This window comes from Nymphaea colorata, chromosome 1 (genome assembly GCF_008831285.2).
Source record: "Nymphaea colorata isolate Beijing-Zhang1983 chromosome 1, ASM883128v2, whole genome shotgun sequence".
Lineage (NCBI taxonomy): Eukaryota > Viridiplantae > Streptophyta > Magnoliopsida > Nymphaeales > Nymphaeaceae > Nymphaea > Nymphaea colorata.
The window spans coordinates 3,399,010-3,422,871 of record NC_045138.2 but is presented as its reverse complement, the minus strand read 5'-3'; the positions used below and the strand labels follow the sequence as shown (position 1 = coordinate 3,422,871).

At 39.1% G+C, this 23,862-nt stretch overlaps 1 protein-coding gene across 2 annotated transcripts; it reads left to right on the top strand.

Annotated features, from left to right (window-relative positions):
- The first annotated feature begins 4,284 nt into the window (after positions 1-4,284).
- LOC116257826 (protein SUPPRESSOR OF GENE SILENCING 3 homolog) lies at positions 4,285-22,316 on the top strand. Of its 2 annotated transcripts, none has more exons than XM_031634831.2 (6): positions 4,285-4,414; positions 6,982-8,076; positions 20,740-21,034; positions 21,179-21,423; positions 21,550-21,746; positions 21,911-22,316. In XM_031634831.2, the coding sequence occupies exons 2-6, from the start codon at positions 7,018-7,020 to the stop codon at positions 22,143-22,145; spliced, it is 2,031 nt and encodes a 676-aa protein (XP_031490691.1). In that variant the 5' UTR covers positions 4,285-4,414; positions 6,982-7,017; the 3' UTR covers positions 22,146-22,316. The 2 variants fall into 2 exon arrangements, with proteins under 2 accessions (XP_031490691.1, XP_031490684.1); XM_031634824.2 differs by having other exon boundaries at positions 21,908-22,316.
- The last annotated feature ends 1,546 nt before the right edge of the window (positions 22,317-23,862 follow it).

Genomic DNA, 23,862 nt, shown 5'->3' with positions numbered 1-23,862 from the left:
TCAAGGCTTCAGATTTGAACTTCTAGCGGCTCTCAATACCTACTCCATTTCACACGAAAGCCAAAAGAAAGCCATGCCAGCAATGAAGAAGCAAGAGAAAACGAAGAAACGAACAAGAAGCTGCAGAAGAAAGTAGAAAAAGAAGAAGGAAGACAGAAATATGAAGAACGGGAGGTTCATGCAGTGGACAATGATGAAGAACGATGCTTGGGAGGAAAGGAAAGGAAAAGATGAGAGAAAGAGAAGGAAAGGGACAGAGGAGAAAGAACAAGCCAAGATACCCATTTGATGTGACGTACTTATTTTTATTTCATGAAGAAACTTACTTTCTTCACCTTAGGAAAGCTTAGAAGGGAAGCAAGCCGATGGAAAACATAGCTTCAATAGTAAAAGTTTGTGCAATTACTGTGTGGCCATATAAAATCAAATATGCATTTTTGAGTTTTATGACAGGAACTGTTCTAAAAATGTTTCTTATATACTTGCTTATGATCACCTCCAACTGGATATCCGTGGATACTAAACGCAGTTTACACGCCTTCATATGGAATAATGCATATTTTTTTCTTGCTGTGTGATGCATAAGAAAGTGATCATATGAACTGTTCACATGAGAACGGATATGGCCGAGTTCTTGTTACATCTAAACCTAAATAAAAAATCTAAGAAACCCATATTCACCTTGATTCCACCAAATATAACTAAGATCATGCAAGATGAAGCTGAAAACGAACATGACGTATATGGCCATTACTATGACAAGATTTATAAATCTTAGCATGTCCATTTTAATCAAAATTTGATCTAGATATGGATCCAATGATGTGAATCCTAATAAGATCCAACAAAGCAAAGCAAATCAGATTGACACTCGCAACTTTAGCAAATTGTTACCAAATCTGAGTGCCTATTTTAGCTTATTTTGATTATTCAAATCCAAGGATGAATAAGCTACGACTTACGTAATCTGAATCACGTGCCAGTGCCAAGGGGGGGGCGCATGGGCCCTGGCCCCACCTCAAAATTAAAAAAAAAAAAGTTTACATGTAAATTTTAGAAAATTTAACTTGTACTATATAAAAATTTTGAAATCAAAATTTAAAAACTTTAATTCGACCCACCTTATGAAAAAATTCTGGCTCTAGCTCCAACCCCTATGTACCATATCCACTCTCTCTACTACATATCAAAGGAAAGGAAAGCAGTTGAAGTAGTTTGCCATTAACTTTTTGTATTAATTGAAGGATAATTGAGAAAGTAAATGCAAAATGTGGCCCAATATATTACCATATAAAACCGCATATTAGTTCAAATGTTGATCTGGTCCCGGCGTATCGATTCAAATATAGATTCGGTATTCAGTTTTTGAAAATGACTGTCAATCCAGCTCCTGACGGACCCAGAAATAAATCCAACAAGAATACATGAAAAGGTTTGATCTTAAGTTAGTTCAACTCATATTTGGGTTCAGTAAGTAAGCCTCTAGGGCTACTCGCCGGCGTCCCACTTTTGATTTTTTTTTCTTTTTAATCCGCCGTTCCGTCGTCCTTGGGCACCAAGTAAATGGGACGATCCCGTCCGCACGGACCCACCTGTACGGCCCGTCTCCCCTCCGTCTCTTTTCCACTTTGCCCAATATGAAATCTATACTATTACGACCGCGCCACCCCCAGCATTTCCCTTCAATCTCACTTGTGAAATTACGGATGACGCCCTCTTGTTTCACAGAATCTCTCTCCCTCTCATGGGAAGTAATGACATATCCAAAACTTGTATGTTAAAATCGTGACTGTACTTGTTTTTTTGTGCTTTTCAGTTTTTTTTTTGTTACAAATTTTAACACTATATATATATATTGAATAATGGTTTAGTTTTAGAATTGTCCAGCAGTCTAATCAAGACTGTCTGGCCAACATAATAAACGGTTAAAAATAAATAAAAACAAAAAAAATGATTAACACTATCGTTATTTAATACTAATTTATATTTTTTTCTTTGTTTTTTTTTTTCAACCATTTATCTTTTTTTATACACTCAATAATAACCTACTGACTTTTCAAGGTTATTTTATTTGTGCAGCATCGAGGGTTTCCACAAATCCCACAATAAATCGTCGACAAGCCGTAACTATGAAGCTTTAGAATAGTGCTATTCATCCAAGGGTCTATCTACCTTTATACAAAATTTAAATAAAAGAAGACTTTCCTTGAGAATAAGTCTAAATGTCATTAAAACAAAGCAATCGATCATCACTTGCGCCACCATTCACAGTTGTGGATGCCATTAAACCAAATCAACTCAGATTGGACTGCTATGAGCGTTGGGCACTCATATTCATGGGTGGAGGGAGGGAGGCACCTTAGGCTATGACCCAACCCCAACTAATTGAAAACAAAAATACATTGAAAAATTAAAAAAGTTTAATTGTGTAATGTATTTTTTAAATTAAATTCAGTTTGGCCTACTCGAATCTGGGATTGGACAGTTTGACCCACTCTTTGAAAGAAAAAAAATCCTAGCTCAGCCCCCCTGCTTCATATTGGTATGTGTAGCCACTATTCCGGCTCAAGTGATTCAGCTGAAAAGTCTCTGAGCCACCACACAATATTGTAAAAACTGGCCTGGGGAATTTAATCAGTAGGTTAATCTGCCGATCAACGGCCAATTTTTAATTAGTTGATTTGCTAATGAAAATTTCTACAAAGAATTAAACCATGAACTTACATCTAAAAACTTTTAATATATTAAAAATTATCAAAGGTCCACACATGGTACCGTCAAATTCATGTCAAATTGGTTTCGGTGCATTTATGATCTTTACGGGCAGGCGCAAGGCCATATTTTTTTAAGGTGATTGGATAATATTTTCAAAAAAAAAATATTTTTTCTTTTTTTATAATTTTTACGTACGCCAAATAACAAATTTTCAAAAATATATGCATCATTTATTTTTTTCCTAAATTGAGAGGCGATGCCCATGGCCCCTGCCAGCTCCTCCTCTGCCTCTATTTACAGGAAACATTAACGCAAGGCTAAAGACATTAATCATGCTTACCATATGAACAAGATGCTTACATTTGATTAGCAGGTGTATCGAGGAGATATATTGTCTTAAAAAACAAGTAAACAAGCTTAGAATTGTACAAAAATATTTGTTTGAGATTAATTACCATATGATATAAACATATGATTAAATGTGGTGTTATTAACATACGCTGAATTCAATGCATGTAAAAAAATTATTTTTTATTTAAAGTTATGATATACATGTTGTAGCCTTCATCTTTTCAGGCTCAAATCTTTCTACATTTATTTTATTTTCATGTCCAATCAATATTCATAGCATGACAGACTATGTTGAGTGTATTCAAAACTATATAATAGGACTTAAAATAGGAGCCGAGCTAATAAATTTACATTAAATAGTTTCAAATTTTTGGTTTGGCTATTCATTTTAAGAAGGAGAAGAAAAAACTGAAACAAAATGCCTATTCCAGAAAGCCTATTATAATATTATTTGCACCAATTATAGTAAAACTATTCACCTTTTGACACGCATATTGACAATTGTTATCAACCAATCTCATTTCCAAGTTGGTATAATCAGTTATTTCTTTAAAAGTACATTACATTTTTTCTGTATTATTTTATAAACGTTATTTTAAAGTTTAAAGTATCATGACTCTAATATATATATATATATATATATGAGTAAGTAAGTGAATGATAATTTTAACCATTCAAAAAGTCACCAAACCCTTTAGTCAGAACCACATATCTGAAGCGCAGCATATAAATGATTGATAAAAAAATAAAAAAAAAGCATGAATTAATAATAAACGATGAAAATAATGATTTTTTCCGTTGTTTTTCAATTAATCGCCCGTTATGATGAATCACATGCTGGATGAAACTAAAACTAGCCATTATATTATATATATATATATATATATATATATAATGAGTATGAAAGAAAAAAGCTTGAAAATGATGTCATATTTTAAGATTAATTTTATTAATTTCACTTGAATATACGCGCGCGCGCACACACACACACACATTGCTGTTCACGATTTTATAGTTATTTTTGTGATATAATATAAAAACGAAGGAAATAATCCCACATTATGCTTGTGAATACACTGCAAGACCAAAATATTGTGGACGTTTATGTCACACCGGAAGTTGAAAGGTATCATCACCGGGAAAAGGAGTCGAGGCATGGGCAGAACACTGAGAATGGGCGTTTCGGTCATTATGTCACACGTACTGACCACTGCCAACTTCGTCCCATAAGTGTCGCGGGGATCACACCGTCTATTTTTGCTTCCCCACACACTCTCTCTCTCTCGCACTCTCTTTTCGCTGCTGGCAAGAGCGAGGAACGACGGTTCCCGCCGAAGCGTGGCCGAGGGTTTGTATTTTCTGCATATATTCTTTCTTCACATTCTTTCCACTCGTGGATTGATGCCGTCTCTTTATTTTTCTTCTATTTGTCTTTGTGAATTCTTGATTTTGGCGGGAAGTGTCTTAATCACAGGATTAGACGAGTCATGATTGTTTGGGTGCGGGAATACCCATTTCATTCCGAGTTTCTCCGTTGCAGTGAGATCGAGTCTATGGAGATTCGTTGTTGGAGCTGGTCGTTGCGCCGGTTGCTTCATGAGTTTTCTTGCTTTTGTTTACGATGGTTCGAGTGCTATGGTTTGATTGTGGGTCCTTTTTGAAAACCTTGACAAGCGTTTTAGTGCGCTTCTTCTTCTGGTCGATCTCAATTCTCATGCATTTCCTATTAGTCGCTCTGGTGTGCTCTCCTGAATTTCCGTTAGATTAGATTTTTCTCAACGGTCTTCTGGTTTTCTTGTTCCGCGTGTATCTCTGTTTGTTCCCGTTTTTCCTTTTACCTTTTCCAGAATGTCGCGTTAAAAATTTGTGAAGTACATGTGCTCTGGACAGCTTGTTTCCTATCTCGGATTATTTTGTATACGATAGAAGCATAACTTTGATCGAAACCGCAATTAGAGTTTAAATGCCCAGTACCTGATAGATGGATGTTTTTTATGCAGAGCAGCAGATGATGTTACGACTGTTTATTCTTATTTCTTCGTTTTGCTTTTTTCGTGTCGAATGAACTATTATTTCGTTTGCGAGATGCTTAGCGACGACGTTCTTGTCCTTAAACCAGTTTCTCTGTACACCTTTTAGGCACCCAACAAGGGTATGGTTATCTTCCCCTTCTCTCTCGTCATTTGCACGGCCACCTGATGGTTCAGTAATGGGCCTATTGGGGGCCTTGTCGAGCTGATTTATTTTATCCTTGCCTTTTTTCTTATCTGGCGAGAAAAGACTACACTACCCTTCAAGGTTCACTTGCTCGATGTGCTTCCCTTTTTTAATGGGTATTGGCCCATCGAGGAGACCATATTTTCTTGTGATTTTGATGAGGCCGACCGCGGGCCGGCACTCATCCCCATCTCATGAGCCTCTAGTGCGTTTCGCATGGGTCACTGAGAATCCGATTTTGGCAGGAACGTGTGGATTTATCTTGTTATTAAAATTTTATGTGCTGATAAATTTACATTTTTTTACTTTGTTCCTTTCTTTATAGAATTTAAGCAGTGAACTCAATCGAAGGGCGTGTTTATGCGGTCATTGAATGGTTATGTTACGGTGGAAGACAACACTGTCCTCTTGTGTTCGAAAGGGATGGCCCTTAGACAAGCATAACAGCCAGAAAAACAAGAAAACAAAGCATTTTATAGTCCAAATGATACATAATAAGCACGAGGCATCCTTTAAGTTCACAATTATACTTACTTTTGTATCGATGTTTAAGTGCGATGGAATGAAGATAGGCATATTCTCAACTCTCAACCTTTTTTTTTTTTTTAAAATTCTAGTGGGAAAGCAATAATGTCAAATCTTCTCTTTGTCTCTCTTCTTCGTCTTCCCGTTCTTGTTTCATGTGAGCTGGTTTTAGGTCTTCTTTGCTTTAATTTGTTTGGAACACAATTGACTGTATATTCAGTAACTTCTAATAGGTTGTAATCTTGTCATGCTGATTCCTTGTTTGTGCCAGTCTCTCTCTCTCTCAGCACTTGGGGATCACCAGGATTGGTGGTGAGAAATAGTTTCAGTTATTAGGGATGTGTTTATAGGGCCTGAAGACTTTCGTTGTTTCAAGAAGACACATCTATTATGGAGGTGTTGGTTACTTGCAACATGGAGGACGGTTGGGTTAGCTAGGAATGACATCTTCTTCAGGGGAGCTTCACTCAACGTTCATAGACTTCGGTGGGGTGTCCTCTTTGATGTTTCTGTTGTTTATAGCAGCAGGATCTCTAGGGCTCAGCCATCAAATGGCTGATGGTTATCCTTGTAATGGTAGTGGTTTTTCTTTGTTTGGTGGCCACAATGTGCTGGTGTTCTAACTTTGCCAACTTCTGGTTTGCCTTGCAATGTTGAATCTATACGCCCTTCTCTCTCTCCCTCTCTCTTTTCTTTTTGTGTTTTTTATTTTCTTTTGGTAGTTAGAATGCTTTGAGATGGCTTGTTTTTCTAACTAGAGGACTAAAAAAAGGCTTCCTAAGCAGGGGGTTAGGTACTGGTTCCTGGGCTGGTAAATTTATAAATGTGAAATTTAAGCAATCATTTTTGCCTTTCAACGTATATAACCGTTACATAATTTTGAATATTGTTCGCTGAGCATCTGCTTCAATAAAGGTAACTTCAAGTATGAAACTTCCGAATGTGCGTAAAATATCTGCATTATGTCTCATGTGAATTCTAGTTCTATAATTTGTTTGGTGTTGTTGCACACTGATTAGATATGAAGGGAAACAAAGATTCTACAGTAATTCATGAAATCATGCTGACCTTCATGTAGCTTCACTATTTGATCCTTACAATATTTCATTATTTTGTAGGGCTGTTTTATGCATTTTTTCTGTTGATCCTTAAAATGTTCATTGTCTTTTGTAGGTCTGTTTTATGCTTTTCATCTCTTGAAAGAAAACCATGCAAGGGGCATATAGAGAAAACAATAGAAAGGCTGTGGGAAAGGTTCTTTCATCTTCCTCAAAACCAAAGTTTCCAAGTTCCCAGCCTAAATCACCTGGACCTGGTGCAGCTGGTGATGGGACTAATGTTGATCAGTTGAGTGGCAGTATGGCTGATCTTGGCAATGATTCTCAGAATCATGAGTGGGAGGTGTATAGGAAGCCTAGACGAGGACAGAGGCAAACAGCTACAACTGCTGCAGCCACAGGAAAAACTGGGGCACAGTATGACACCACGCAAAGGGCTGGGTACAATTGGCAGAACCAGCCGGTGGATTCTGTTAAACAAGCTGGTAGGGGGAATGTTAAGGCACATATATCCAATTCAGGAAGCAATTGGCAATCCAGTTACATGGCTCCATCCCCTAGTATTCCTCCTCCTCTACAGAATGGGTGGCAGTGGGCTAAGAGAGAAACTCAAGGCATTCCAACAGCTAATTCTACCATAGCTTCTGTAGCAGTTGACAATGTTGGGCTCCATCCTCAGGAGCAACTGGACCAAATAGGTGATTCTCAACCTGACACAGGGGCATATTCAAATGCGAGTTCTGAAGAAGATGATGCAGAGTTTGATGACAGTGACTATGACTTGTTAAGTGATGAAGAATCTGATTCTAATGATAACGAAATGGATGATGAGAATATCAAGCAGAGTAAGTGGTTCAAGAAATTTTTTAAATCTTTGGAGTCTTTGACAGCTGAACAGATAAATGAACCTTCAAGGCAGTGGCACTGCCCTGCATGCCAGGGTGGACCTGGAGCCATTGATTGGTATAAGGGCATGCAGCCTCTCGTGACTCATGCTAAGACAAAAGGGACTCAAAGGGTGAAGCTGCACCGGAAACTTGCTGACCTCTTGGAGAAGGAGTTAGCCAAGAGGGGAACCTCAGTAATTACAGCTGGTGAAACGTTTGCAAAGTGGAAAGGACTAAAAGAGCAATCAGTTGATCATGAAATTGTTTGGCCGCCTATGGTTATTATTCAAAACACATGGCTCGATAAAGATGATGATGATAAGGTACTCTTTATCTTCAGCACTTCCATGAATGCTCAAATAATATTTTTGTTACTTGCCCACCATAGGTGTTGGCGTGGAGCAATTTACATTGCCAATTGACTCGGAATGCTGCATTATTAAATGTTCCTTTCCTCTTTTTCTTCTTTGCCTTCTATAGAATTTCTTTCCTTTTTTAATGAAATGGGAAGTTTATTAAAGATATAGACTTTGTACATCTTAAAGCCAGTGGATTTGAAATATGTCTCACTAACCAATTCTTCCTTTTGTTTCCCTGCTTATGTTTAATATATGTATATCTAGTGCAGTGAATTAATGAGAAATGTTGATTCATGCTCTCTTTTGCCCTCTTCTTTTGTTTTCCATGATAAAAAAATCAAATTGCTTAGAGAAATTGAGTTTATGCCTTTATGGTGAATTGGTAGAAGAAAATGAATAAATAAATTGGTCTGCTGTAAGTATTTTTAATTGTAGACATGCTTTTAGGGCATATATTGTGTGTCATAAGAAGATGCATGAGTAATAGAGACTGCTTTTGGGTGGTCTGCAGCATGCGAAGTTTTTTTCTACAAGTAAACTGGAAAGACTGCAGACACTGTCATGTCTTAAGAATTATTTTGATTCCATCACTATGGATTGTGTTTGTGACATGAGTAGGATTGAGTTGATTCTGTTGAAAGCTGAGGTGCACAATGTCTCTTTTATGCTTGTAAAGCCTGTTTCAAGTTCATCTGACTTCTTTAAGTAAGTTGCCCTTAGAAAGCTTCTCTGTGTGTGCTTGTGTGTACGTACATGTGTATATGTGTATTCCTGCTTGTTCACTTGTGGCAGAGCTTTGATCATGTAGAATTTACCATCTTCAACAGATGATGCCGATCTTTATGTGGACAGGTGAACGTTGGACCCACATGGTCAACTGGCACATGTATTTCATTTGTAACTGGAAAGAGCCTGATAGACTTTCTGGTGGACCTTGCTTTCTTACTGGTCCTAAAGCTTTTCAACACTGATAGGTCTGGGGAAAAACTGTTTTTCCATAAATCAAAGTTAAGTGTAGGTGACAGTAGATGGTGGTTCTGTCCTAATTTTGTTCAGATACTCTATCCAGCTAGCTAATAAACAATGGGATGTTTGAGGTAAAAGTTCCAATGTTTTGGTCAGAGATCAGTGGGGGTTCCTGTTCTTTGGATATATTGTTTGACCATTCTAGGTTTTACTAAGAGGACAAGGAACGAGAAAATGGGAAAGAAAAGAAGCTAGATATAATTAAGAATAAGAACACACACTATTGCTTCAATACCGTAGGTTCTAAACTAAAAGAATTCTGAATCACCACCATGATGTTATGGAACATCACGTTTATGTTCATGAACATAACCTAAGGTCTTTATAATCCATGCATCCATGTGGGATCATTGTTGTACTTTCACCATGAGTAGTATTGAAAATTTGAAATGACATGATATTGTATTTTTTCTTTGTGGTTTCAAGCTTTAATATGATGATATTTCCCAAATAATGCTCACATCCACAACCATGTCCCATAGATTAATCCCTTTACATTTTATTGTGTTTTTCCTAACGTAGTTACTCTTTGTCGAAAATTTTGTGATATTGCAGGCTCCTGATTTTTTAAGTCCCATGGAAACCTTGTAGACGCACCTAGGCTAAATTCCTAAGTCCTAACCCATACTTAATCAAATGCGTAGGTTACATTTGGTGCACTTTCACAACCTCTGCTATTACAAGGGACTGAAATAAAAATATTCAGTGGAATATTTTTTATGTTGTCGATAATAGTATTTTTGTTGTTTCATTGCTGTTTCAAATGGCTATGTTTAGAGAGCTGTTGGAGATGCCCAAACTGGCAGTTTAGCCTTGGACAAACGACATTCTTGATGGATACATAAAAATATACCTAAGTATATGCATATGTATAATTTTTATGATTGTACTTACATAAAAGCTATATAATATATGCATTGTCACACGGGTACTGCTGTAAAGGCAGCATACTCTTACTGGTTAGGTAAGACACTGGTACTGGTACTGTCCTGAGTATGGCTTGGGTTACCGGTCAAACAGTATTGGATAGGGTCAATGTACACGGGACCGTATCCATCCGATTTAGGATTCGGTCAAAGTTGACCAGTCCTTTCCTTTCCAAAATTTAGGGTTTCAGTTTTTTTTATTACATCATTTGTATCCAGTAAATGCATACGGAGCTGCGTTTTCATGTTTTGTTCAATAGTTTCTTCTTTAGAATCTATAAATTTTGAATCATGAAGTGTTATTTGTTTGTTTGAACCGGCACCCCTTACCAGCACCCATACTCGTACCTATATGACATAGGATATATGTATGTTTTGACAGCCCTCAAGCTTGTGGTGCTAACACCAAGAGTTTGCTAAGAAGGAACTAAGATCTGGGTGCATAGCCTTGGTGAAAAGTTTGCCAGCATAATACTGAATTGACATACGGCAGATCAACGTTTTTAAATTCTCTTTTGACACAATGAGGATCCATCCTAATGTGTTCGATGCATTTAGGTAGCATATGCTTGCAACTTGCAAGCATTACTGATGGTGCTTTTGTTATCAAAACGTAGTTTTGTGAGCTCCTTCACATAAATGTGCATATGTTTCAGGAACTGGCTCAACCAAACAATCTCCATCGTACTGGCCAATGAGTCTCCATATTCTATTTCTATAGACAAAAGGGAAACCTTTTGTCTTTTCTTGCATTTTTGAGAGATAAGAAAGTCTCCAAAAAATATGGAATTCTTTATGTTGAGTGTCTCAAATTTGGATCCGCTCCCAATTAGAATCTCTGTTTTGCAATCAAATTTAAAGAAGACAATGAAAGAAAAAATTTCCCCGTTAGTCAGCTTTTTGGTGCACCGTGTGGTATGAGAACTACCTAAATATTAATTGATATAGGTGCACGTGTTGGAACTAGCTTGCACTAAGTAGTGCATGTCCATTGTCAGACCTACTGGTGCTCAACTACATTGGATAGCCAACTAACTTGTCGGAGAGAGTTGGGTTAAGTAGGAGAATTTCATTATCAATTTTATCTTTGTCCCAACAACTTCTAGTACTTGGTTGCATAAGGGAGAGAAGCATTTTCTAGCTTAGTTGAGGCTGGTTATTTATAAGGAACCTTAACCGAGGAGAGAGGGAAGCATAGAGATGAATTTGCTAGGAAGTTTGCTACTCTTTCAAATCTTGTAGTTGTAGGTTGATTTGGTTGATCGATTTGAGGAGTTCTTTCCAAGGAATTTTGAACATCATTTTGTTTCTTCTTGTAAATACAATCGGCTCGAGTATCTTCAGAAAAACTCAAGGTCGGCTCAAGCTTGAGCCGAGTTCGACTTCATTAGCTCGAACTTGATTCGGCTCAAGCTCTTAAAACTTCAACTTGGGTCGATTAGGCTCGAGCCAAATCGAGCATTTCAATATCAAATTGAGTTTTTAAAGAAAGAGGCGAAATTGTGATTTCAACATTGAACCCCACAGTTGCGTGCATACCCATGTGAACCATCTAACTTTTGTGTTATGTATTTTCTGTTTTGAGCTTACTCGAGTTTAACCGACCCGAGCTTGCTTAACTTGAGCTCAACTCGTTTATGTGGTCGAGTTCATTCTTCACTTAAACTCAACTCGTTTATTAAACGAGTCGAGCGCGAGTCTAGTTTATTGAGCGAATTCGAGTTGAGTGCTAGTTAGCTCGACTCGTTGAGCAGCCCTATTTGTCTCAAACATTTATAACTTCATATCAGGCCACGCCACAGAAAATGCTCTTCAAAATATGCTGAAAAAATTCATGTAGCAAGAACCTCCTTTCCTAGACCCTTCTTGATGCAAGATGAAAGCATAACCAAAATTTTGTAATTGGACCCCATTAGAATTTTTAGTATTTGTAAATGGATCCAGATCCGCAGTCCATCCCTTTCTCTATATAAGGGGGCATTGGATCATTTTGCAGTCAATCAGTGGAAAAGAAATGAAATGCAAGTTTTCTGTTCTTCTTGTTCGTTTGATCTTTGCTTGAGTTTTTAGTTAGTTTAAGTTTAGTTTTAGTTTAGTCTTAGTTTAGTTGTGGATGAAGTTGGATTAGGATTTCTTAATCTTAATTTTTATTGCATCAAATTAGTATCAGAGCGAGGCTCGTCCCTGCCCTATTGTGCCATGGATACAAAAGAAGCAAAGGAAAAGGAAAAGGCAAAAGGCTCTACTGCTACAGGAAAACAAGTTGCAGAGTTTGCATCCAATGTAAATGAAAAAAATCCTGCAAAAATCATGCAGTGTGAAGAGAAAAATCAAGAAAACGTACAACAGACTTTGGCAAAACATGGATTGAGATCGCCCACATCAGGCGAGACCTTGTTGCTGCAAGCAAGAGAATGGACGAAAGGCTCCTTGAATTCAAGAATGAGTTCAAAGATGAGATCAAAGAAATTCTATGCTTGTTCCTGCAGCAGACACAAATTAACACACAAAGCTACCAGGCATTTCCTGCTGCAAAAAAAGCCAGACACATCCCGAGGGAAGGTGTTCCTGCTGGAGCTTTGTTACCGGTGTATGTAGCAGACCCGACGCCAAGAATCTCCACCGGAGCTCCCATGCTATCGCTTGGAGGAGGGGGTGAACAAGTCGCGCCCTCCTCCTATCGTCAAGCAGGAATCTCATCCTTCGTGGGTCTGCCCACCAGAGAGAAGATGAAGACACCATGTCCGGCGATGGGAGCGCTGTCGACTTTGGGTCCTTTCAGCGCGCAGGGAGAGGTGTGGCAGACTTTGCCGGTCGGTGGTGGAGCAAGGAACGTCGTCGGCTGCTCTGTATTTTCGGAGGAGAAAAATCTAGTGGCGCCACCGTCCGACCAGCCGCCGCCCATCGCCCTACCCCCCACTACTGAGCGTGGCCCGAGGGAGAGCAGCCCGCCACCGCAGATCACCCACCATCATTACGGGTGGGGATGGTGGGCGCCCCTCCCCCTGCCGCTGGTTTCCCCTCTTTCGCTCAGACGAAAGGGGGAGAACTCTAGCTGCGCTCGAGGGTTTGGGCCGGTTCCTTTTGGGACCGGTTCAAGCGGAACCAGGTTTTGGACCCGGTTTGAACCTGTATCGCTCAGTCTCCTGGTTCAAGGATTTGGATCCGGACCCAATCTCATTTCTTCCACTTTCTTTAGCTGGATCCGGTGCGGGGTCGCTCCAGAACCAAGTCCAAGCTCGCGTTCCTTCTCCGAAGCCACCACCTAAGCAACCACCTTGAACATCTTTAGATGAAGTGTGCGGACCACCAACTAGGGGAGCAATGGGTCCTTTTTGTTCAGCAGATCCAAACCTTATTCAACCTCTCTAAGGTGAAGAATAATTTTGGCAGAATGAAAGATTTAAACTCGTCGAGGGCGGCCCTTCTCCAACTAGGGGAGTCTGATGCAAGATGAAAGCATAACCAAAATTTTGTAATTGGACCCAATTAGAATTTTTAGTATTTGTAAATGGATCCAGATCCGCAGTCCATCCCTTTCTCTATATAAGGGGGCATTGGATCATTTTGCAGTCAATCAGTGGAAAAAAAATGAAATGCAAGTTTTCTTAGTTTTCTGTTCTTCTTGTTCGTTTGATCTTTGCTTAAGTTTTTTGTTAGTTTAAGTTTAGTTTTAGTTTAGTCTTAGTTTAGTTGTGGATGCAGTTGGATTAAGATTTCTTAATCTTAATTTTTATTGCATCACTTCTCCATTCAACTTCCTAGACCAACAAGATTGCATTGAACATCTTATTTGATGAAAAGTGATGTCACACCCATAGTTGGGGTCTAGGAGACATAAACATACTATTTTCATTTTTGGTAAAAAATATCTTTATTTGGGGTCATATGAACTGCAGGACTCAAATCTAAGAGCCATAAATAATTCACATGTTAGTTAAAGTTTAAAAAGTGGCTTGTGGAACAGATCCTCTAGGTAGTGTTTGGAACCACATATATGTTGTTTCAAGTTGCTTTTAGAACGACATTTAAGTGCTCAATAAATTTTTTCATTGTATATGTATCTCTTTATCTAAGGGTGGACGGGGTGAAGACTAGCAAGACTGCCTAACCCTGCACTTGAGGATATCTTATGTAGGCTTAGTTGTCAAGGTGGCTAGGCGCGCCTAGCCTAAAAAGGCATCCAAAAATTGTTGCAATTTTGCTTAGTTATTTTTAATTCTATAATGTGATTTATGTTTTATGTGTTAACAAGCTAGGATTAGTCAAAATCAACTTATAAAACAGCTAAATAAAATGTTTCATGCATTGAATTTAAACGAGATGATAGACTTCTCATTGTAGAACTGAAATTGACCTCTAAACAATATACATGAAACAGAAAATAACCAAAATAATACCTACTTTGAAATTTATGCGCTCTAAAGTGGACCTATAGTGGATGGCAACTGAATATGAACAAATTTGGAAGACTGTAAAAGACGCCTACATGACTTTGACTTAAGCTGTCTAATGCATACATTAGCATTACTCAAATCACACCTACAATCGTATCTCAATTAATTCAGGTAAAAGATATGCATTGCAAGCAATCTAATTTCTGCACAAATTGTAATTTTCTAAGATAACTTATAGTAAAAATTCTCTGTTTTCAACATAAAATTTGCAACCATGGGGTCAAATCAGACTCTCTGCAATAAAATTATGCTAAACTCAAGGGATAACAGGTCTTGGGAAGCAAAACAAATAAAGTATCAGAGGCTAAAGTCACCCAAACTTCTAAATGGACTAGGCGTCTGCACGACTAGTCCAGCCTAGTGTTAGGCCCTGCTAACTCACCAGTCCCTTTTACAAGAAACCCACGATGACACACACACCCACGCCGTAATCCCAGATTAGGGCTTCTTCCTCCCAGAGGTAGAACTCTCTTACAGCTGCAATGACCCTCCCTTCTGGCCGTTCCCCCTATTTAAGTATGTTATCGGGTCAGTCCAGTGGACCTGACCCTTGATCCCATACCCGATATCTAACACCTAGGCGCGCCTAGGCAACAACCTACACGCTAAACCCACACCCCATGCCTAAGTGATGGACTTAGGTGTGGGATGTGGACTAACAACTAGTCCACGCCTAGGCGACGCCTTAACAGCGGTCCGCCGGTAGGGGCCGAACCACTTGGCCTGCATGTAGCGGCTCTTCCGCCACGGGGAAGGTCCAGTCCCTTCGCCTTCATCGATTTCTTTGCGGCCTCAGACACGGAGTCCACGATCTGGCGGAGTTCCTCCGGTCGGGAGACAAGGACCCGGGGCAGGGCGGCCAGGATCCTGTCGTACTGCTTCGTCGGCCGAGCGATCTCGAACTCACCGGCGAAGTCCACGTCGACGACGTACCTCCACTGCTCATGATCCCCGTCTCTCTCCACCAGCACGTCGATGTACTCGTAGCTGCCGGGCGTCAACCCGCCGGATTTATCCCACTTGACCTTGCAAATCCCCGCATTCAAGCCGGCCTCCATCAGCCAGATCATCACCGATCTCCGCAAGGCCGGCCGTCTGTCGGCGACCCCCGCCGCTTCGTCAACCGCATCCGAAACCACGCAGGCGATCTTTGCCGTGAGGGGATCGCCGGTGAGGGACATGAGGAGCTCCTCCAGGTCCGCCGGGACGTCGTTGTCAGATAAGAAATCCAAGTCCAGGGACGACTCGGTGCTCTGTTCATCGTCCGCCCTCCCAGCTCGGTCAACTAAGAGTGTAGGGCATTGTCACTATTGTTTATGGGTATTATACAGTGAGTTATTTCTTGGGTATAATATGGCAAAGTTTTATTTCTCGAGAAAATATATGGAAATTTTTTTAAAAAATTGAAAACCATAAAAATTAGTTTAAGGTAAAATAAATAAAAAATTAATAATATAACATTGAAAAGTGATTAGATAAAATCATAAACGTGATAGCATGTTGGTGAAAAATAGTAGATTAAAAGTAAATAATAGCCATGTATAGGATTACGATGCAATCAATTTTGTTGGTTCTCATGCTAGGCCCAATTTACTCAGCCACCTGATATAAAAGCTGAGTTAACGAAGGGTTAATGTTATGGGATTAGGGTTTCCTTAATTGAGGAGCAGCTGGGCTCTCTCTCTCTCTCTCTCTCTCTCTTTCTCTCTTCTTTATTGCATTTAATTTTCTAGTTAACCATCTCGTTATTATATGATTAATCTCCATTACTACATGCACCTTTCTGCTATCTCTCTTCTTTGTTACGCTTAATTTTCTGGTTAATCATCTCCCTATCTTCTGTAATACATTTAAAAAGTAGAAACTTATGATCTGGCTGAACACTTTAAAAAAAAAAATTCTAACATGCAGTAAAAGAAACAAGAAAAAAAATGTGTTTTTTTCGCTTTTTTATTTTCTGGCATCTTTTACGAAAGTCGAAAAGGCGCGTTTTTGTTGACATTTTTTTCGGCCGAGTCATATTTAACGTATTTATCGTTTTTTTTAATAAAATGCGATATTTGTGACTATAGGGTCACCTTTGTCTTGGCAATGGCCTTAGGTTCTCTCTCTCCCTCTCTCTCTCTGTCTGTCTATAGTGGTGGCTAATAGTGACCCCACAGGTGGCACTGGAAGGATGTTTGGCTTTAGAGGCAAAAGCAGTTAGATAGAGTTATCTCTGTTATGGGGTTATATGGCTGTGTTTTAGCTGTTGATGACAGGGGTGTTCCTTACTTTGAGACATGAGCAGTTTCAATTAGGCAAGATCTAGTAGCGTTTGTGATTTGCACTCCATAAACACGACATTCTTCATGAGTTGTGGTAGGGACTAAAGCTTCATGTTCTCACCACTTCAGATCCAAGATCTACCAATCCTCGAGTCTTCGCTTGGAAGGCAACCATACTCTATTTCAACTTCTTTACTCTTTGAACATTCTAAAGCTATCTGCTCTCTCATCACCCCTTCCTCTTGATATGGTAGTCAGCTCCAGTGAGGTCTTCATTAATTGGAGGAGGCATCATCTATGAGGGTCACAACACACTCCAATTCCCTGGTTGGACCAGTAATCAAAGTTACGGTTTTATTGGTCTATTGAAGGAGGCACCCTAAGTCACATGGGTACTTCAGTGAGGCTCATGTACCTGTGTTGCCATACCCGTACCTAAGTGGGTACTTGGACACACTTGGGATTAGCTCAAAGCTGATCCAAACTACATTGTTTTACTCAATTTAGTTTTTTCTAACTCAGTTTTGGAGTTATTTTTCATTAAAATATAATGTTTCTATTAATATCACTTGTTTATTTAAATGTTGCTTTGATTTTGATGTTTTTGGTGTGTTATTTTGCACATATATATCATGCCGAATCCCTGTGGGCCTGTACCCACATTTTAAAGTTACCATATCTGTACCCATATCTCCGTACCCGTACCTGAATTATACCCATATCAATGTGACTTATGTGGCACCAAGGATGGGATCTTCCATGGCTGCTATAAGAGGTTCAACCTTCTTTTATTCATTTCCCTCCAAAAGTTCTTCTCCCATAGTACCTTTCATGAAAATATTATCTATAGTGATTTAATCAAAATATTCAGATATTAGCTTAAAAGTGGTTGCAATGCTTCCATTAATTACGTGGCAGACGTAGCTCCAATTATTGAATTTGGTGTTGAGGTTTTATGATAGACTTGACTCTTGCAACTTTAAAATGGCATATGATCCTCCTCTTGCCATAATCTTTCCCTTGACCTTGATATTTGTTATGTTCCCTAGCCTTTATATGACATGTTAGGCGACAAAACAGGCAAGACATAGTCTCTTGCTTCATGTTATGGCAGGTTTCCTGGCCACTAACCTTAGTGATAGTATCTTCTTGAGACAGAGGAGTGAGGGCGGACATGGGAGTAGATTTGTTTTCTCAAACTAAGGCCTATGCCCGTTTATGAAATTGAAAAAGTATTCTTTTAATTATGGATGATAATTTAGTAAATTACTTTCTTATAACTATATCTCCTTATCAGATGTTATATCTCGTGTTTTAAGGATAAAACTTATGAGACACGTTCTTAGAGGTATACACCCTCTTGAGGTACTCTCATGTGCTTGGCTTTCGTTGTTGAACTGCAATAATTTCTTTTGAAGAATCGGCATGGCTGTTGACTGCTTAAATGGTATGATCACCAAAATAAATGGGAAAAGGCAGCATGGTTTGGAACCTTCCCTCTCTTTGTTATCTTCTTGACCTTATCTGCATTTAACTTTGTTTTGCTCTCAAATATCCATGAAAAAAATTGAAAATTCTCATCTCACCTATGTTACATGGTTGGTGATATGGATGTAAATAATGGTGAAGCATTTTAAAAAAAACTTGGGTGAGGGGCACAACTATACACACATGCACATGCATAAACAAACAAGCACATATACCCACATGAAATATAAATTAATAAGCACAAATGCTAAAGTAGGCCAAAAAATAATAAATATCAATTTGCTTTGTCCAAGCCATGCCTAGCACCTACACTTGTTCCCAGCCCCAACGACACAGGTATGGTGCCCTTCCAGACAAGTTTGTGTGAAATAGTCTCCCACTCATTTTCTTTTCTTTTTTCTATATTCCTTAAGGCTGATTGATAGCTCTGCATTCAAGATCCAATGGTTGGATATGCTGACAAATCCATGGTTTTATCAAACCTCACATTTTAAGACCATGGATTTCAAATCCTCAAAAGCGATGAAATCCATGGTTTTTAGGTTGGGAAAAACAAGCAGGGAGGAGGGGGAGGGGGAGGGGGTGCGGGGAGGGAGTGGTTCTAACCAATGTTATAAAGGCATATCATAACGCATATCCATCAGGCCGATCTATATGCGTATCATAAATTTATTTTTATGACTTAAAATCAGGAGAAATAGATAAAATTTAGAAAAATCTTGAAAAATAAAGAAGAATGTGTTTTATATAAAAAACTTACACACATAATGAGCATTCATGATTTATCGTTCATAAGTAACGACACATTAATAAAATAAAGTCTAAACTTAAAGTATTTTACATCACAACAAAACGTTTAAGGCGAAGTTGTTCACTGTCAACTTTGGCAAAATAAAGTAAAGTCTAAACTTAAGTATTTTACATCACATCAAAACGTTTAATCCGTAATTCTCCTTGATCCTACCTTGGTTAACCTGGGCTCTAGTTTAGTATGGTGCCTTTGATGTTACTCTTGATCTTTGATATGACGTTGTAAATTGCTGGCGGCACAAAGTAATTGGAATTCTGGAGCTTGAAGCCAAGAGAGAAGCAAGCACCCTTTTCAGTCATATGAGCTTCAAATTAGAAAGAAGAACAACGAAAAGACTCCTTGACCAGGAAACTTGAAAGATCTTCGGCTGGCATGCTTTACATGATTAAAAAGACAGCAAGGTCTTCTATAACTCTTCCAAGTATGCTATTGGAAGCCTATATGAGTTACTATGTACAAGTCCAGTGAAAGAGGCACCCAGCAACCCACAATACAAGGCTTGGATACAATAGTAAGCACTCAAGGCACAAAGGCTCAACAGATAAAAAAATAATTAAGCACTCAAGGCACAAAGGCTCAACAGTTAAAAAAATAATTAAGCACTCGAGGCACAAAGGCTCAACAGATAAAAACTAAAATTTATTTTATTCACTAGAAATGCTTTGCAGAAAGCATAGGGCCCTGAGGGGGGTTGTCCCCTCGTGTACAAAAGGGAGGCCAGTTGAGCTAGCTGTTGGAGAATCCGTCCTGCCTAATAGTCTGCTAAGCCCTGGTCCAAGGGCATTCTTGACTAAAACAGAAAACAAAAATAAAAAATGCAGAAAACAAAAGAATGGTAAAAATTAAATTGCATTACATATCATATCTATTTTCTCGAGCTTCTAGAACTATAAAATTGAAACAAAGGAAGATCAAAATGTATTTAGCTGATCAATTGCATATTTCAAACATATTGGAGCGTACATGCTATCTGCAGTGTTACTAAGCATGCCTTTGAAAAAAAGATCATCTTATTCTCTTTGTGAAATAATATGGTCAATTATTCGATGGTTAAATGTAAAAAAAAGGCATAGTAGCTAAAGTGAAAAAAAGCAAAGATACATTACCAGTCCCTCAAGATATTGATAGAGTTACATAAGTAGCGACCCTTTCTCAAGCAACATAGCAATAAAAATTGTACTTCCCAAAGAAATAAATAAGTGAAGCCAATATAATCCTCATGTAGGGTAAACATTCTGTGACTCATCATCATTGTGTAACAGAAGCTTCAATAATATATTTAGTGGCTATGAAGCACAAGAAATAAAAAATTTTGTCAGATTTTTTTTCCCGAAAGGCCCTCGTTTACAGACAGGTGATGGCATGGACATGGACCCACCCATTTGAGGTGCCTTGTTTTACTGAACTCTGTCTTTGATATCCAAGTTTGAGGTTTGGTACACACTTGTATGTTTGAATAAATTTCCTTGTGATTTTACATACACTACTGATATCCTTCTTTTTTTGCTATGTTTTACTCAGGTTTTTCCCCCAACTTGTGGGGAAAGATTCTAGCTCTGTATTAAAGTAATTTCTTTTTAGGCTAGCAAGTAGCAAGTAAGTCAAATTTTGACTCGTCTCTGTATCACATTGTTGTCCTACATGTGTTGCAGTGGATTGGCATGGGAAACCAGGAGCTACTTGATTATTTTGAAGGATATGATGCGAAGAAAGCAAGGCATGCATATGGACCTCGGGGTCATCGTGGGACAAGCATCCTGATATTTGACAGTTCAGCCATGGGTTATGTCGAGGCAGAACGGCTGCATAAGCATTTCATCGATGAGTGTAGAGATAGAGCTGCTTGGGAATGCCGTCGAAGTAACTTTGTTCCTGGTGGAAAGCGTGTCTTGTATGGTTATTTATCCACAAAATCAGACATGGAGTATTTTAATCAGCATCATTCAGGTTCATTTTGCCTTCGTTATTTTATGATTTCATGATAAGTTTGTTTTTTGTTCTTTTCTTTATCTCTATATGCACTTCTTTGTATTGGAAATTTTTTGCATTGGCATTCTGCTTGTTCTTGACCTTGCAATAAGCTTGTTCCAGGGAAAACGCGGTTGAAATTTGAGATGAGATCCTACCATGAAATGGTTATCGTTCCTATGAAGCGCATGGAAGAAGATAATCAGCAACTCATATGGTACAAGAACAGAGTTGCACGTGGTCAAAAAGAGACGGAAACTCTGAGAGAGACTGTAAATTCTGTTGGGAAAAAGCTACGTTCAAAAGAACAGGAAAATAAGATTGTGAGGGAGATGTCCAAGAAGCAGCATGAAGAAAGCAGAAAAGAGGTACAATAGTTTGTTTTACTTCATGTTTTAATATGTCACTGCTGTGGTAAGCTTTTTGTGCATAGGAAAACAGAAATACTTGCTTAGCGTTTCAATGTGTTTGCCAAACTTTGCTTGATAATCTAGATGGATGCACAAGAGGAATTCTACAGAAAACAAATAGACGACCTCCATTCAATGGTTTCTGCTAAAGAAAAAGAACTTGAGAGACTGCAAGACCAGCTTAGGAGTTCAACTTTGGAAGACTACCACAACCAGTTGGAGCACAAACAAGCAAACTCTATCATGGATTCTGGAAATAGTAAGCAGGAAGACCAGGCCAGGTGAACATCGAGGACACTTGTTGCGATTTTTTTTATGCTACTACAGATTGTACATAGGGACATAAATGAGTTTGACTTAGGTTGGATATCAGGTTCAAGCTTTATCTTGAATTGGGACATAAACTCTACCTTGTTTGTTTATGCATTGTTCATTTGTTTAGCAGTGAAGAAAAAATTGCCAAGGTGGAAGGCATTCTTTTTGCTCAATCAAAGGAGATGGAGGAGTATGAGCTCGAAAGGCAGAAATTGATCAAGGAGCATGATGAAATTAGGACACAATTCAAGCGCAAGCAACTTGAACAAGAAGTTGAGTTGGAGAAGGAGTTCAAGGCTGCCATGACCCAGTTGCTGGACAAATATATGGCAAGAGCACGTGCATCTTCTTCTGAGGATGCCTGACTTTAGTATAAATTTTCCCTTACAATTTACCAAAGTCATGTCTTCTATTCTCTGGCCCGTCTTGGACGATATGTAGACAAAAACTTGGTGGAACAGATTTTTATCTTGGAGCAGACTAATATGCACTTGATATGGCACCTTTGATGACAATGTTCAGTTTTATTTGGCTTCTGTGTATTGTCATGCTTATCATTGCGGAGCATATTGTAGGCAGTTCAAGGCTAACGGCTTTAGATTAGTTGAGACTCGTTACTGATTCTGTACTTACTGGGGATGGGGATTTGTCATGCAGGCAGAAAGAAATTTAGGGGGGGCTTTTCCAAAGTAAGGTTCGGTGCTATGGTTTTTTCGGTTCGTGTTGAACTGGGGCTAATTTTCCCCACCATTATCGGTGAGATTGCCGCTGCTTTCCACGCTTGGGCACTGAGATTGGTTTATCCTTTATTTTGTTCTAAGTGTGACCCGGTTGCTTAAAGCTCGAGCTTCTTGTTGGATGCGGCCCTTCGGCTGTTTGGGTGGACTCTTCCGACTGTTTTCTGTGACCGACACAACTCAATTGTTTCACCCCATTTATTTGGTTTTAATGTGGTGGGCATTACATGTCAGGATAGTAGTTATCAGTTGAACAGAAAAATGTTGCTGATGGCTTGAAGGTGCGCATGGTGATGAATTTTGTAGGGAAGGATGACTTTGGTCCACATGCGGCAATCTATGCCTCATGGCCTGTGGGTCCTGAGAACCACTTGAAGAACTTTCTATGTGGATCATGCAATCCTTCGTGAGGCTGAATTCCCCGGTTGCCTAGTGGCACTGCTGCTGCCTGGATGGGGATGGAGTTACATAAGATGGTTTTTGCCGGTTGGCAACGTCACTGTCAAAACGTAAATTGCTGGTGCAAGCATATCCCCTTTATTCAGTCGAACAGTTAATGGGAGAAGGAACATACTTACCAAGTCGAATAGATGTACAGTTCACGGGAGAAGAAACATACTTTCCAAGTCGAATAGATGTACAGTTCACGGGAGAAGAAACATACTTTCCAAGTCGAATTGATGTGACAGTAAAATTATGCAGGCAATCAAGCGTCTGATTTCAGTGGCCTAGCAAATTTTGTAGCGACCAGAGATAGAAGATGCGTTAAAAATCTTAAGCAAGAGAACTGTAGGCTGAGTGAGAAAGTGTGCAAGGGTGTTCCGCGACGTAATCAGTACGATCAAGCCTTATACCCGACTATGCTAATACCAACTCAGCAGTAGCTTGATCGAGGTTTGAAGGCCTGAACCCCGAAAAAGAACTTTCAATGATGTTTCCGACTAGACGTTGCTCCAGCAAGAATTTCCGTACAAAGGCTGCTTGGGGAATGGGCCACCCTCCAGCAAGAATTTCTTCTTTTTATATTAAACAAAAGAATATATATCGTTATGCAACATGTAAGCTACCACGTGCAGAAGTTTAGGTCTGTCCAATAAGCTCACAAATATGAACTTCTGCTCAAGAATATCACCACGTGGTAGGGCTGCAAACGAATTAGATCCGAAGCAGCGAAAAGCATGAGGGGGCAACCGAATAGGATCCGGCACAACGAAATTGGCAAAACACTCAAACCAGATGCGGGCAACTTGCGACCCCACTTAGCGGACCATGGCTTGCTATTGTAATATTTTTTTCAAAAACGAAGGGAAAGCCAGAAGCATCCGCGGAGATATGGCTAAATGCT

Bases quoted from the DNA above. Each gene is read 5' to 3' on its own strand.
- LOC116257826 (XM_031634824.2), top strand. From the start codon at position 7,018: ATGCAAGGGGCATATAGAGAAAACAATAGAAAGGCTGTGGGAAAGGTT. The intron at 8,077-20,739 runs GTACTCTTTATC...CATGTGTTGCAG, and splicing joins ATAAAGATGATGATGATAAG to TGGATTGGCATGGGAAACCA. The intron at 21,747-21,907 runs GTGAACATCGAG...TCATTTGTTTAG, and splicing joins AAGCAGGAAGACCAGGCCAG to CAGTGAAGAAAAAATTGCCA.